We start from the raw sequence: 16209 nt of genomic DNA, 5'->3' as shown, positions 1-16209 counted from the left end.
TCTGTGTCATGTGATTTGTTCTAAATATATCAAGTATTCTCAAATTTAGCTCCAGGTTAACCTAGTTTGTCATTTGAAAGTATCCATGTGGTTTCCTATTTGTAATTATTCTGCTATCTGCATTTGTAGTGCAATATCACAAAGGATCTCAGTCATGGACAGAACCCAAATGCACTAAGTGCTGTACAAATATTGAACGAAGAAAAGGTGATCCCCGCTTTAAAGATTTTCTCTCTGAAGTATGGGAAGCGTCAAAACATTATCATGATATAGGTGCAAGGAGTCTGCAGAAGAGATCAGGTGAGGAACAAGATGCTGTGGTGACTGAGTATGACTAGGAACATCAGGGTGATGTTTGGAGAATTCTGAAGACAGTGACATTTGGTGACAGAGGGAGTGGTGCTTTATGAGAGCCACTGTAGGATCCTGGCTGATGATGAGATCCCAGAGATCATGAGGACAAACAGAGGGCCTAACGTTAAAGAAGAAAAAAGGAGAATTTGGAGGAAAAATAAAAACGTGTGATGTAACTTTGGCCTCTGGAAAGGTACTGAAGCAAAACATCAATGAGTTTGTATGAGCTCAAGGACAGAAAGATAATACAAAACAGCCAATGTGGATTTGTTAAAAACTAATCATATCAAACCCATCCAGTTCCTGCCCTGGACATGATAACTAAGCAGACAAGAAGGAAGCATTTGTGATGTATCTTGACAATAGTAAGACGTCTGACACAGGCCATCATGACATTCTCATTAGCAAACTACAGAAATGCAGCGTAGAAGAAGAGTCTCTGGAGGATGGTGTACAACTGATTGAAGAAACTACATTCACACACCTGTTATTGGCTGTTTCTTGTCAAATTCAGAGGATATATGAAGTGAAGTCCCCTAAGGGTCTGCACTATTCAATATTTTAATTTATGACTGAGGTGACAAAAAAGAGAATGTTTGTGAAATGTGTGGAGAACACCACACTGTGGAGAGAAAGGCAAGTGTTTGGGAAGGTGGTATTAGAATTCAAAACAGCCCTGTGTGGGGAGACAATCCAGACGGAGTGGCAGTGCTTTGGCCTGGGGTCTGACCCTTCATTGCACTGGGCCCGAGCTTGCCCAGCAACTGCAATCCCGGCAATTTGTTTGCCTGGCAACAGCAAAAAGACACCACTGGGCAGTGACCACAGGAACCACCGAGGAAGGGTGTAGAAACCGCTCGCTGAGAGCCCGATGCAAATGCTCCTGAGGAACGGCTGGCCCGCGCCGTGGTGATCTCCCCTTACTTGGGACGCCAGGTAAGGATACTTTCCTGGGAATTGAGTGATACCTGTTAGGTAGATTATGAGGAATTTTGGAATGGAAGCAGCATAGTCCTCACTCGCAGGGTGACATGTTATCTACTTAATAAGTGCCTTATCCCAATAACACTCACTTGGTACCTCGGGCTCAGAACCTTATTCCTTCAAGGGGTAGATAGCGGTAGGGATTCTGACCGCGACACCCTGACAAATAGGAAAAATGGTCAACAATTCCTAAAATTTAATGGTCACGGAGAGACTGCCACAGCTTATGGAAAGCTGCTATATGAGACTCCTCATGGACAGCTTCCTCCATTACTCCCTCTAAGTCCAGTTTGTGGCACATGTTCTGCTTGGTCATGACCATTCTCCCATTTCATCTTTATAGCAGAAGATCAGACTGAGGCTGGTAGGAGTAAGAGAATACTGAGGCTCTGAGACTCTTCCATTGTTGGTGTATACTCTGTACTCCAAAATCCTAAGATGTACGCCAAAGATATGGGACTGTATTATATAGATTTCTCTTTCTACAAATTTTCATACTACAGTTGAAAAGTTGGCATGTGGATGACAATGTTAACATCTATGGTTAGTGGTCCTGACTGGGCTCTAGACAGCTGTGTGCTTTAGGAAATCACAGGACATTTCCCTGGTTCTTCACTGAGTTCAGCAGTTGTCTGCTGAAACCCAAATCCCAATACAAAAAGACTAAAATAACTGTGTAACAGTCTAACAGTCATCTGGGGTTATTTCCTAGCAAACATTCACAACTTAGAAATGACAGCATCACCCCTTGCATCATGTAGTTACAAATAAGTTCCTCATCTTCTAGAACCAGCACCCTGGGTTAGCGTGAAGTGTGAAGGAAAACAAGCACTTTTAAGCCACCCTGTCTTCATTTTCTTCCCTATCAACCAGGAACAAGATGATTGAATTTTCCAGGATACAATGAAAAGTTGGATTTAGCATATTTTTGTTCTGGAATTTTTGCATTACTCTGTCCAACCATGAGTCTCATCCACTCATCTGTTGCATCTTCAATTGCAGATGCAAATGACATGCATAGATCTTGTTATTGGCAACTGGCTTTGTTATTGCGTGTGGTCACTTTATATCACACTGACAGGTAGACCTTGCTGCTAAGACTATTTTTCCTGCTCACCTCCTCACCAGGTTGGCCATGGCTCCCTGGTTCACCCTGGAAAAACAAAAGTAAAACTTTAACATTGCAAGGACCTGACCCATTGTAAAAACACTTTCTCATTAGTAAAGTGTGTCCCCCATTGTCCTGACCCATTCTACCTACTTCCCATAAGGCACTGAAGTTACCTTCTTGTGGCTTTGGGACCCAGACCACAGGGAGCCAAAGCAAGGGCCAGGTCAGATCTCCCTACACATGTACATTTGAGAGGGTTTGGTATTTTGGAACACCATGGACTCTGAAAGGCAAGGAGCCACAGCTGCTCATCCTCTTACGCCTCCAACTTTAGAGGAATCTTACTCTCCTGACTTCAGTATAAGACCTTCTAAAAATCACACCTTGATTGACTCAATGGCTACAGCAAACTATGAAATAAAAATCCTTACCTTAGGGCCAGCTTTTCCAGGAAAGCCTTCCTCACCCTTTTCCCCTTGTTCTCCCTGCAGGGAACACGAGAAGTTAATATCCAAACTCCTCTGGTAGTGCAGCATGTTTGCAGGCAACGGCGAGGAATATTTTGACTCAGATCCTCAGTATCAGCCTGAGGATGTAAATGGAGCCATGTGAGAATATGTTTCCTGGAATGTTTTTCCATTCTAGTGCTGTTTGCAATCACATCTCCAGCACCGATCACCCTACTGGAATATTTCTAGAATAACACAAAGTCAACCACTGTTACATTAAAGATGTCCGTAGTGAATTACCTGAAAAACAAAATCTCCATTCAGTTTCTTCAAACTATATGTGGTTAGAAAGTCTACATTATTTCTGTCAAGAAAAATAAAGAATTGCGGGATTGGGACCTTGGCCACTGGGCCTCAGGTAAATAACTTTGAAACTGATCTTTCAGCGTGGGTGGTGTCAGCATGGAGAGCAGAGGCTGCAGTGGATTAAGAGCTGAAACACGCTACATAGCTGGGAAGTGCGGTAGGTGCTGAACAGGGCTGTGGATAAAATCCAAAGTTTATTTAGCCTCAGAAATTTGTTATAGGCTTCAAATTCTTCACCTTTATTCATCAATAAATGGGAGCTGGGGACTCTGCTAGACCTGGGCTCAAGCACTCAGTGCACTCAGTTGAGAGAGGCAAGTATAAATGTAGTGTGTTATTGGAACAAGTAGGGGTCATAGTGCTCAAGTATCAGAGACAAGAAGACTGCCGCCAGTGCAGTCCAAGGCAGTAGATGGTTAAGAGCTGTTGTCCTTATTCCAATATAGTGTCATCATCCCCAAAGCCTCGGTTAGCCTTCATAGTCAAAATATGGCACATTTCTTTGACACTTACTTACATAGCGATGGCAAGTCAACCAGAGTGTTTCCTACCTCTAAATCTCCTATCTCCCTTCTCCCACTGCAGAGACAGCAGAGGAGACAACTCTTCCCAATCTGTCATTTGTAGAAGATTTCAAATGGGGCATAAGTAGTAGGAAATAATGAAGAACCATCTTTCTGCCACACAGACCTACAGAAGCCTTAGGGGGATGGCATCTCTTCTTTCCAGCCCTTCAGGGAGGAAAGAAAGGAACATCTTTGGAGCCTGCCACACTTACTTGTTCTTCTTCTTTGTGCCTTGGACACATGCCTTGACTTACCAGTGTCACTGCCTTTCCTGAGTGACAGTAGAAGCTTCTCTGTTTGCAATGCTCAGCTGTGTTTGCCATGCTCAGCTGTGTTTGCCAAATAGGATGCAGTAGTTGAAGACTGGAAGAGGATCTCTCATCCCTGCTGTATTTACAACCAGCTCCATCTTCATAACGACTCAGTACAGTGCAATCACACCAGCTGTCTTGGCCCCGGAGCTTCACTGGTGGCTCAGTATGTGGGATTGGTGAGGTGTGTTTGGCTCTGGAGATCTGCTCCCCTTCTCACTTACGCTTGCTAGCTCACCCAGGTAAGCTGCCCAGGTAAGCAGCTTAATACCAGTGTATGTGGCGTCACTTACCTTTTGTCCTGGAAGCCCAGGAAGCCCATTTAATCCATCTTTGCCAGGCAACCCCTAAGCAAGAGAAAATCATAAGCTGTAAGTGCCTGTTCTTTAAATCATTAACAGCAAGCTCAGCATAAGCACGCTCAGTTCGTCCCTCTTGCCACTGACCTAATTTTAAGAAAAGAAGAACCACCTCATGCATTTTGTTCTGACTTTTTCCCTGCTGGGACTCAAAATATACAAAAGTTCTCACAATGCACATATCTGCTCGGCCCTTTTACCGGTATCCCAGTTTTGGTGAATGACCACTGGATGTCAGTGTTGTTACAGAGAAACAACAGTATAGAGATTTATGCATTGGGAATTCTTAAATAAAAATTACTTTTTTACTTATCATTCTCTATGAGTGTCTATTATCTGTAGCTATAAAGATTTTTTAAAGTCTATTTCTCCTTTGAAATATTGGTAATTTCTTATACAATACATAGACTCCTAAAATTAAATTATACAACACATAGTGACAGAATTGTTCAGCAAGATAAGAATTAAAATTACTTCCCATAATGCATTTAAAATGGAAGAAAAAGTTTTGTCCCCTTTCGAGTGTCAGTCAATCCCCAAACACTGCAGGCTGTAGGTGGCACTTCTTAATACTAAGTATTTCATAATCAACCTTTCTTGACTCAACAGCCAACAGAAATTGCTATGCTCTGCTAAATCTGAGATTTTAATTTCAGTTCTTTGGCCTAATTCAGGAAACCCCAGGTTTTAAAGAACAATATCTTGCCAAATGCAAAAAGACTTTTGAAAGGTATCATACAAAGAAAACATCACGGTTCCAGTGTGTAGGAATAGTGGAGCTGCGTCTGGTAAAATTCTTGTTCATAAAAGGTATCAGAGGCTAATGTCTGCATTAAAGGCGACAGTGTTGGAGCCCACATTAAAACCTTGCATGCAGACAAGCTGCAGGAAAGGAGGCAAAGACATGAGAATTAAAGTATCTGAAGTCATGGAGCGCACGGAAGCAAAGGAAGCAGTTCCTCAACACTTACAGCTGGCCCCAGTGGTCCGGTTTTACCAGAAACTCCAATCTCTCCTGGCAGTCCCTGAAAAATTAAATCAGAAGAAAAAAAAAAACAACAGTATTTCTGCCCTTTGCAGCAATCTCACTGGAGGTTGCTGCTTTCAATTTAAATGCAATTTTCCCTTCCACGGCAGTCAGGTCTCTGCTGTGGGGAGTCCTGTAGACATTGACTTATCCCCAGGTAGCACCAATGCAGTTCCAACGCTCGGCACAGAGAAGCTGTCCTCTAGGACCAGCTGTGGCTTTTCAGTGAGAAAATATAAGAGAAAACACAGATTACCAGAGGCCCTGACTCAGTTCCCACTGAAATCCATGACCTAAAATTCTCCCCAGCTGTTTTTTCTTCTCCTTGATATAAAACAAAAAAACCCGTAAGCTTGTTTTCTTACTGGTGCTCCAGGTGGTCCAGGGGGTCCAGCAATGCCTGGGGGCCCTGGAGGTCCCTGAAAGAAAGGAAGCAAAACCAGTTTATTGAACTCTCTGATAGTGGCTGAAAGCCTCAGGTCCTTCCCTGTGCAGTCGGGGCCCTATTCAAAATGGGCAAAAGCACTGAGTTTTATTTCATTAACTTCTACCAAAAAAATGCAAGATGCCAAACTGAGCTCCAAGGGAACCATGCTCATGAGCAGAACAGGATCTCCTGCTTAAGCCACTAATTACTATTGCTACAAGGTGAGCTCCATCCTCCACTCCAGTACAAGAGACAGAGGAGCTCAAGGCCATCAATGGTAATGTACACCACAAAGCTTGTCCAGTGGGATCCCTTGTAGCATCTAGCCTAATTTAATCTTGATTAATGTCGTTTCAAATGGAACAATTTACCTCTGCAAAAAGATCTCTGAAGTAACTAATGAATGGAACAGGCTTGTGGTTTAGGCTTTTTTTTTTTTTTTGGAGGGGGGGAGGTAAAAATATGAATCCAAGACTATGGAGAAAGAATGTAGTGGATCAGATGTTTTAAAGCAAAGGCACCACTATTTTAATGCTCTACATTAACTTTGTTGATAGTAAAAGGTCCTCACAAACTCATACTTCAATGCACACATTCAGTTGGAAATATCCTAACAGTCTTCCTTACTCATCTCCCTCCAACAGCTGTCTCTCTTAGGGAAAATATTCTCTCAATAGCCATCCAATTTTCAGAGGGATTTATTTTTGTGTATTGAGCAAATTGTTAAATTTGGCTTCCTAGCTGAGAAATTTGTTTCCATACTCGACAGATCTTAACAGGTTGCCTGAGATGCAGAGGTATTTGTTACTTCCAGCTTCCACTGTAGACAAGATAGGATTTCTCCTGTGCTCAGAATGAAGCATGTGTTCGTGGTTTTTTTGGATCAGGACCTAAGCAAACAACATGAGGATGGATGTGAGAATTGGATATCTGAGGGAGTTGAAATTTTACCCTGGCTGTCTCTTTCTGTCTTTCTAACACAATGATTTCATTCATTTTCAGTTTTCAGCATAGGGGGAGTTCTGGTGTGTTTGTACTTAAAAAAAACCCAACAACCAACCACCCCCCACCCAAACTCTCTGTAAAGAATTGAAACTGAGCAACTGATACAAGATAGAAAATGGTCGGTCAGCATTTTCCCTGCTAGACCTGTGTCACCATTCAATATCACAAAGCACAGCCTTTGCGAGTAAGGTATTACAAGTCATGGATCAATATTAGCATTTCATGTTTAAGGAAAAATGTAGCTGAAGAGAAGAAAATGGTGTAAAAAAGTGAGGACAAGGAGTTATTTGTGGCATGGTTTGACAGAGAAGGTAGCAGATAAGCAGTCTTTTTAGAATACACTTGTAAAATTCAGCCAAAAAAGAAGACAGCCTCTCACCAATAGATGGAGCAAAGCAACCAAAAAAGGGACCTGCAGATGCATTTGCCTCCCCTGATCTGCTTTCATTGCAACTCAGAACAGACAAGGAGTCATCCCACCAACAACATTAGCATTTGTAGAGTGCCTCAAATGTGAGCAGTGAGCACAACTAAAAAATCCCAGAAAGATGTGCCTTGGGATGCACTGACGCTGCTGATATAATTCCTGGGGAGCCCTGCATCGGCTTCTGTGGACGTTGGTTCAGCTGCTATCGCAGGAGGGTCCTGCAGTTAAGGAGCTCTAGTCCCATCAGGAGGCACCTGGTCAAGACCATCCATCACTTAACAAGGCTTTGGCATTCAAAGAAAAGAATCAGCAGTCCAAATTAGCCCAGCACAAGAGAAAATACCACACTGCGGACACAACTGGATGGAGTGACCTCAGACACCAGGGACATGGAAGTTCTGCTTGGACCTACTCCACCTCTACAAGGATGGTATTGCTGGGAGGTCCTGCAGAAGGTAGGGGCTCCAAGAAGGGGCTTCCATGAAGAGTGGGTGCAGTACTGGGAAAGAAGGCAAAGGTACCTTTAGAAAAACAACAACAAACTGATTCAGCGGCCGAGTGGACTATTCATAAGTGCAGGAAAGAAAGTGCAAAATTTACCTTCGAAGACTTTCCTTGCCAATTCCATTGGTTCCTCCCTAATAGCCCAATTTTGTTCTCTCTCTCTCTGCCAATAACTGAACCACCTCCCACCATCAAACACATATTCTCCATGGCCCTACAATAGCAAGCTTCTATCAAGAGGTAAAAAACCCTAGCCAGGACCCTGCCTCAGCCCAAGCATCCCCAACTGTGATGCAAGTCACCCCACGCAGTACAGACAGGGGTCTGACCTAAAAGCAAAGTCTCACTCAAGCATCTGTCAGCAACCAGCATAATCCCTGAAACATGAGGTCCTACATCCTCATCATTCCAACTATTTCTCCTAGTAACTCTTGATATTCTTACTATCCAAGACAATTTCTAATTATTCTCTTAAACTTTCTATATTCTGGACCACAATAACCTTATGCAACCATAAGTCTTGAAATGGAAGCACACTAATCCTTACCCTAAATTGCCACTAATAATTCTGTTTCATTGCTCTCCATGAGAGCAATCATCCGGGACAGCATGCCCAAGACTGGTTTACTCAGGTAGCTTCACCACACGTTGCACCAACAAATGTTACACCCACTAATTGAAAGCTCTTCTGATAAAAGGCTCTCTGAGATGGGAGATGCACAGGATGCTGACAGCCTGCTCCAGCTGACTGCGTACACCAGTACATCTACTGTCCTGCTGGATTTCTTGCTTTCTGCAGCCTGGGCTACAGCAAGTGACTGGGAGACAGAGAAATAAAATGGCACGATCACATGAAAGTTGCAGAAATACCTCATACATGTCCTTTATAGAGGCCTCCCTTTTACTACTGTCTAGAGCAAATCACTTTTACTTGTATACAAATTTCTGTTATTGTAGCCCTTCTCCTGACTTCTGAGTATACTTCAGAGCAAGAACTATTCTTTCTATGTATTTAGAAAGGACCAAATTGACAGCAGTTACTTGTGATTAAAAAAACCCCATAAAACAGCAGAAGTGGGACAGCTTGTAATGCTTAACCCCAAAATCTCACGCCATCTGTTTTCTTTGCTTTCCTTTTTTAGCTGAATCCAGATTAAAGTACCTGATTTAAATGATCACCTTTTTCAGAGATCATTTGATGAATTATACAGATGAGAGTCCCTGTCCCAAATCCACTCCCCAGTGTTGCCCCTTTAAAAGTCTGATCCAGAAGAAAATAATCATAGTGTGGTTCTTCTTCTGGCTGGCAAAGACTCTGATGTGTACTTCCTAGATGCTGAAGCAAAAACTGATATATGAAAACTTTATTCTAAAACAGGACTACACAAACTCAGTTTGGAAAACAAATGCAAAACATGGATCTTTCATCAAAATGTTTAAATCAAAGTATTTTCAAACTGTTGTTTTGAAACAAAAAGATTTCAAATGTTAATTAAAATCCAAATAGTGTGTAGAGGTGTGTGTGTGCCGTGGGGGGGGACATCTTTAAAAACATTGGTGTGTGTGGATTTTTTCAGGCTTGTGTTTCATCCAGCTCCATTCTTTAGACAATGTAATGCAGGGACAGTTCTCAGGAAAGAAATCTGACACTCTCCATATTGGAGGAACAGCTGTGCCGGTCCTCCAGGATCCACTAAAGGATGCTCTCCTCTGCCAGTGTGTACCTTGCTGAAAGACAGGCTGGGAAAGGCAGAGCTATTAAGATTTAGGTTCTGCACTCCCTAAGGAAGCTCTGAAAAGGAACAAAAACCTTTGTCTGTGACTACATCAATAGGCTGCTTGGCCTAAATCTCTTTTCCATGAACGAAGGGATGGCTATGTTTTAGAGGTAGGTGAACAAATGCCATTCCAAGATGGAAACTGAAGTCTGATGGCTTTTCCAGATAGGTGTCTCTGGAGGCCAAGCCTGCACAGACATATTTTCTGTATATTAGTCCATGCCGATGACTGGATTCTCTTACACTATGAGAAAGGCTTAGATAAGCCCTTAACCCATGTCAAAACAGACTGTGGTCTGGGCTTTTGAGGCAGTGTGCCAGCTTTATGAACGAGAATAACCTCCAGGACATGCAGGAGCATCCTGTCTGCTGCCACAATGATAGCAAAATGCATAACTACGGTGCTGGCAGCATTTTCCCCTCCAGTGTCTGTGCTTGTCTCCACTTCAAAACCAATTATTCCCTGCAATTTCATCTCTCAGAAAGTCCCCATAGACCCTTCCTGTTGGCTTTGCACTGTCTCCCCTTTATTTCTACTTCTCTGCCATCAGAAATGAGGCTGTTGCAGCTAGTTTTGTGGAGCAGTCCACGTGTCTCACTATGTCCCTTGATAAGTCCAACTCTCCTTTTCTCCTCTGCTGCATCTGAGTGGGTTCTGGGATCAGATCCTCAAATCTGCTCTTTATTTCTCACCCCAGGCACTACAGCATCCACCAGCATAACTACTGCAAATTATTTTCAGTAATGCTGCATTAGAGCACCATATTGCTCTCTTTGCTTAAATCCTGCCTTACAAGCCAAGACAAAGATATGAGGATATAGAAAAAGGCTGTTGCTGATGACACTGAAAACCAAAAGCCTAAAGAGCCAACAGATCGGAGAATTTACCTATGACACATGCTCTACAGTCAGCTTCAATGATAGTGCCATAATTCATAAGCGGATGAAGTCTCCAGTTATTTCACCAGGTGGCATTGTAATTGGAGTACCAACATTATTTTTAAAAATAAAGTTTTTTCAACAAAAATTCTCTGAACTGTCTTTCCAGCTCTATAAAAATACTGAATAAAGTTGACTTTGTACACAGCAGTCTCTCCAGGAGAATTTCTTGCTTCCAGTGAAAGGCAGTATTTGTTTAATTTCATCACTTAGTGTAAGGTATGGACACGATCTCTTTGGTCTACAGAGGAAGATTTATTTCCCTTTGTGTTTGCTTCGAGTTAGTTTACTGAGTCAGTGCTGCAAATCAGAAAAATAACAAAAAAAGTCCCTTATGGTCTTTCGTTTCAGTATTATTAGTGATCTGCACAGGTGAAGGCGTTTTTTTTCTTATTTTTGTTAAAGGTATAGATCTTATTAAAGGTAGCTCTGAGCAGTATCTTCCAATTTCGAGCAGCGCTGACATAGTTTGAATTCAACCTGAGCCTTGCAGCTGGAGTTGGAGTATCAGCTTTTCTTACATTTTGCAGTATTAACTTGCATTATAAAAAGGACATTAAGGACACCATGTATTTCAGAGGATATAATTTATTTCCTGAATTACTTAAGAAAAGCTGGGCTTGAGCTCACACCCTACAGACAAGTCTATACTAATTAAATCACTGCCAGCCATGACCATAAAAGGTACAGCTTGTACTGGTCTTCCTCGCAGGTCTTAGTTACACTACCAGGTTATCTAGCATAAGGCAAACCTCAGTAACAGCCCAGAGATATTGCAAGTGTGAGGTATGGCATTTTTGTTTAAAACTCAAAGAGTTTTGACTTGTTTTGCTATCTCACAGGTGGACAGCATGTACCTGCTCAGCTCAGGGAATCTAGAGATTGGCTCAGTGGACCATTTGTAGGTACCTGCTTTAGGAGAGCTTCAGGCTTCACTGATGCTCGGATCTTCATCAACAGGAGCTCAGATGCCTGCATCCCCATCCTTAACCCAACAAGTGCTTGCATTTGGAGCTGAACCCCAGCCCTGGTAATTCAGTGATACAGCTCAGAGTGTCTGAGCCCTCAGTTAGCACTGGGGCATCAGCTCCCGTCTCTGCTGAGCCTGCGAACACAGCCTTCATGGCTCACTTAGTGTACAGTGCCTAACTGCAGATCTCCTTCCTCCTCAGGATACCCCTCATGCCTAGAAAAGCATTTGCAGAGGTACCTCATCAACTGCCTTCAGCCCCTTCTCTGAACTCTTCCTAGCAACAGATGATGGGATAGACAAGGTATACCGATATTTCGGGTGACCATGCAGAAATGCACAGCCTCGTTGTTTCCCGTGCTTGGTACCCATCCAGTTATTTCAACTGAAAGCGCTTTACAGAAATGCTGATTTTTCAGTCTGCACTTGAACAGCCTACTGCAATAGAAGTTTGGCCCATGATTAAGGTTCCTGGAAACTAAAATAGTAGAAATAAATAATAACAACATAAACACATTATGAGTTCAGATGTCTGTGTCCTTGCTGCAGGAAAATCATTCATATCCACAGGGAAAATAAGACCCAGACCCAGAGTGTCTACTCCATTGCTTAATGATGTTGCAAGATGCACCATTTCTAAAGGTCACTGGAAAATAAATGCTCATTTTTGGGGGTGCTGACTGGACAACATGGAGCAAATAAGCACATGGACTGGTTCACCACCACAGATGATTTAGAAGGAAAAAAACACTTAAAAATATTTTTCGATTAAAATTCATTTTGAGTTGGTGTGTGCAAGAAGAGAGGCAAAACTAGGGCTACCCTATTGTCACAAAACATCCCCAGCCTAGCTGAGATGTTGCCTTCTAGCTGCTGCTTCAGGATTTGACACTTAAATTAACTCTCAAAGGTGACCACACCCAGTCAATGGTCCTTGACAGTCGGACTGACATCATCTCAACTGCGGTTCATCGCTGGATCTGCTGACCCTGCTCCAGAGTAGCCCTCAGGTTGGTTCCCTTGCACAGCTGCCTAATCCTTCTGTGGCTTCTCAGTTGGACTGAGCTTGACAGCAACTATTTTTCTTGACAAAGCCCAACAATAACTTCAGATGGTCTTTTCTATGCCTTTCAGCAACAATGTGCCTTCTACAGCTCCTATATCCTCTCCTTCCTTTCACCCATACAGCTATCAATGGGGGGAATCAGTTTAGAAAACAAAAGTATATTTAAATTTAAAATAGCATAGTAAAGGGAGGTTATTTTAGTGTCCGAATCTATTTTATGTATGGCCAGCTCAAATTAGTTGGCCCTCAACGCGATGGAGATAGCACAGGAACAGGTGACAGACTTCCATACATGACTTTGAAGAATAACTATGTAACTACCGTATAAGGAAACCACTTTTCGTCTTGGGTATTTCTGGGGCATTGTCTGATTAAGAAAAAAAAAAAGCTGATAAAGTGCTTTAAAAAAATCTAATGTCACTGTGCTGTTAAGCTGAAAAGTAGCTTTGTCACAAACTGAATGTAAGCACTTTCTCCAAACAGAAATATGGAAATGTGCAGCTATTACTGTCCAGAACAGAGTGCCACTGCAGGAATAGGAACAATATTTTTTTCCATTCTTACAGTTAGCTTGGAGGAACAGTCAATTTAAGTATCCCTCGACGGGGCTAGCATTGTATGTGGTTTTAATTAACATAAAATTTGCTAACCTTATTTAGCCTGTGCAGAAAGAAAAATTACTTAATGCTATGTCAGCAATTTTCTCAGATACATTTATAAAATCGCTAACACATGCATATATATATTTTTTTTAAAAGTTGCAGGGAACTTAAGCTGAACAAGTGTGACATGGTTTGGATGGACAGTGTCAGATATCTTAGAAATAATGCATGGAGAAAAATCTTCCCCCAGTGGTTCAGAAGACTTGCGGGGACGTTTTAATGTTATCCAATGGAAAAAAAAAACCAAACCAAAATCTTTTAAATCCATTAGAAATACTGTCTTCATTCCTCTTGAAGGCCGCTGATAAATATGTGCAAACCAGATACTGTACCAAAGGAAAAAGTCTTAAAAATATGTAAACCAGTATCAAGTGGTGTTTCGCAGGGCAAGGGTCCCAGCTGGACACAAGGGCCCTCACCTGCACAGGGTGGCAAGCCCTTGGATTGCCTCTCTGACATCCTCTGCAGACATGTGAACAGCTCATTACAAAATGTCTGCCACAGAAACCACTTCTAGATCATGTTTCCTGGTTACAAGGGCATAGCTCGCCCGAGGAAATAAATGAAAAATCAGCATCTGCTGTCTAGCAGTGTGCTGTTTGTTGCAGTATATCACCAACAGCTGTAGTAATGGAGGCTTTCCATTCCTGCCCAAAACTTAACCGATTATTGAAACAAAATCCCAAAGCCGAAGACCCAGTTCATTAATTTATTATTGAAAAGGGAATGAATGAAATGTTCAGTATTATCCTGAGTGGTCAGCTTAAAGCGAAGCTGCATCTTTTCTGCTTGAGGATATTCCTACAGATATTTTTCTTATTGCAGGGGTGACCCTACAAAGTGACTCAGGTCAGCTGACTTTGGCTACAAAGTTAGCAAGAAACCAAGCCAGAGGCAAGTGTCAGTGTTATTATAATACGGGGCAGGATGGGTTGATCCCAGGTGGAGCCAAATCCTTTCTGACAATTCTTAACATAGCACTATTTTGCCCTTATGATGTTACAGATGGTGCAATTTGGAGCACTACCTTGCCAAAAGCTTTAAAAAAAAGGAGCTAAGGCATCATTAACTTAAGACATCCTTCCTCACGGGGAGAATAAACATCTAGTTTTAAGCCCCTGTCTCTACCTTCTTCAATAAGCCAACACCTATCCCTCTATAACAAGTAGAAATGTGAGTATCAAAGTCACAAGAAAGTCTTGTGCTCAAAGAAGTGTGCTTTCTGAATAGCAAATACCTTTTAAACTGCTTCTTCCCTCAAGACTGCAGCACAGGAGGTATATCTGCAATTGCCAATTCACACAGCCAACGATTAGCTGAGACACTGTCCTAAATATTACAAAACACATATCATTGCTTTCCCTCTGGAATGATACTGCTCTGTGCACAAGCACTGGGGAAATCACATGCGAAACACCTCCTTATGTCCCTGTTCAAAGATGCTGAAAAACTGTGGAAGGTAAAAGTAATTGCTGCCAGACAGGCAGACTTCTCTTAATCACAACAGGATAAATTAGTTTGGCTCTTAAAGGAGAAACACCAACTTCAAAGATGGTGCAGATGAGAAGAGAACAAGGTCACGGCATGCTGCATTGTGGTTCCAAGTCACCTGTTGCCGCAAAATATGTTTTTCCACATATTATATGAAAATGAAGAAATCATCACTTACCTGAGGGCCGATCAGACCATTGATTCCTGGGAATCCAGGCTCTCCCTTTTTACCCTGTGTGTTCAACAGGAGAGAAAATATTAGTCAGTAGGGCAAAGACTGCTACTGACTTTCCAAAGTCTTCCACCCCAAAACTGGCAAACCACCGTAATGTGGGTACACAACTGTACACAATGGAAACGACGGCAGCAGTCACCATTTGGATGTGAAACTCCAGTTGTCTTTGACAGGTCTGTATCTCTCCAGATTGTGATAATAGCCCCCACAGACAAGGGTTGGTCTCATGCACGTCTTAGCATCTCTTACACTCTGCAGTCCCACCTGGGCGCTGCCCACAGAGGGTCAGAGAAGTCAGTGCTGAGATGCAGCCAAGGGAGGTACCTCGTGTAGACACATGCACTTTCCTTGCTACAGTCTAGCCCTTCACCCCTCCCCAGCAACGCCAAGCAATGTCCCTTGTGTTCCTTGCACTGTCTCATGCATTAAGAAAGAAAATAATTAAGAACTCTGGTGCATGGATGAATATAAAAGATTCACAATCTCTAAGCCAGAAAACAGGAATCCATGAGGCATTTCTAACTAGGGTTGGCATTACCACCAAGGGACAGAGCTCGCAGACTCCTCTGCAAGCAAAAAAAAGATTCCTCCAGAGGAACCAGAGAGCTTCGTCGGTGCAAGGGAAGGATAAGCTAGGACCTGGAGTATACACCCGACAAAAGTTCATCTATATGGATGCTGCGGCACTTGTGTTCCCCATGGGTTTGACCTCAACTAGTTCACAAGGAAAAAGTCCTACATAAGAAAAAAAGAGGAAGAAAGGATGTAGTAAGGATGCCTGAAGCACTGGAGTTAAGGCAGGGGTTGGATTTGTTTCTGAACTCAACAGATGACTTGCTGTGTTACTTTGGGCAAGTCACATATTTTGTGACTCAGCTTTCTTGTAAAAACAATCTATCCTTCCCTGGCATGTAATAGACACTGAATCATTAATACTTCTGAGGTTGTTAGCAATATACTAGCAGGGTACAAGAGGAGTCATGTAAATATCTGAGAGACAGAGAAAAGTGATTTTCCCCCCCTCATTTCTACTTCTCACCCAAACTATTTTCCTTTTTAGAAGGATATTATAATAAAGTAAGCAAGTTTCATGTCACTGGTGATGTGATTGGTCATACAGAAATATGAGACAGATATATAATTTTCCCTTTATTTTTCTTTGTTGAAATATGCCCAGA

The 16209-nt window shown here is 42.3% G+C and overlaps 1 protein-coding gene across 1 annotated transcript in view; it reads right to left on the bottom strand.

The window, feature by feature from the left end:
- Positions 1–16209, bottom strand: part of COL22A1 (collagen, type XXII, alpha 1) — a 215563-nt gene that overhangs the window by 60775 nt on the left and 138579 nt on the right. Inside the window, exons 22-27 of the mRNA XM_009320934.1 lie at positions 14975–15028; positions 5893–5946; positions 5472–5525; positions 4435–4488; positions 2881–2934; positions 2456–2491 (exon numbers count right to left, since the gene is read on the bottom strand). Coding sequence (XP_009319209.1) covers positions 2456–2491; positions 2881–2934; positions 4435–4488; positions 5472–5525; positions 5893–5946; positions 14975–15028 — 306 coding nt within the window. The remainder of the gene's footprint in view (positions 1–2455; positions 2492–2880; positions 2935–4434; positions 4489–5471; positions 5526–5892; positions 5947–14974; positions 15029–16209) is intronic.

The sequence above is a fragment of the Pygoscelis adeliae genome, unplaced genomic scaffold (genome assembly GCF_000699105.1).
Source record: "Pygoscelis adeliae isolate BGI_AS28 unplaced genomic scaffold, ASM69910v1 Scaffold342, whole genome shotgun sequence".
NCBI lineage: Eukaryota > Metazoa > Chordata > Aves > Sphenisciformes > Spheniscidae > Pygoscelis > Pygoscelis adeliae.
This window is presented reverse-complemented; position numbering and strand designations above follow the sequence as displayed.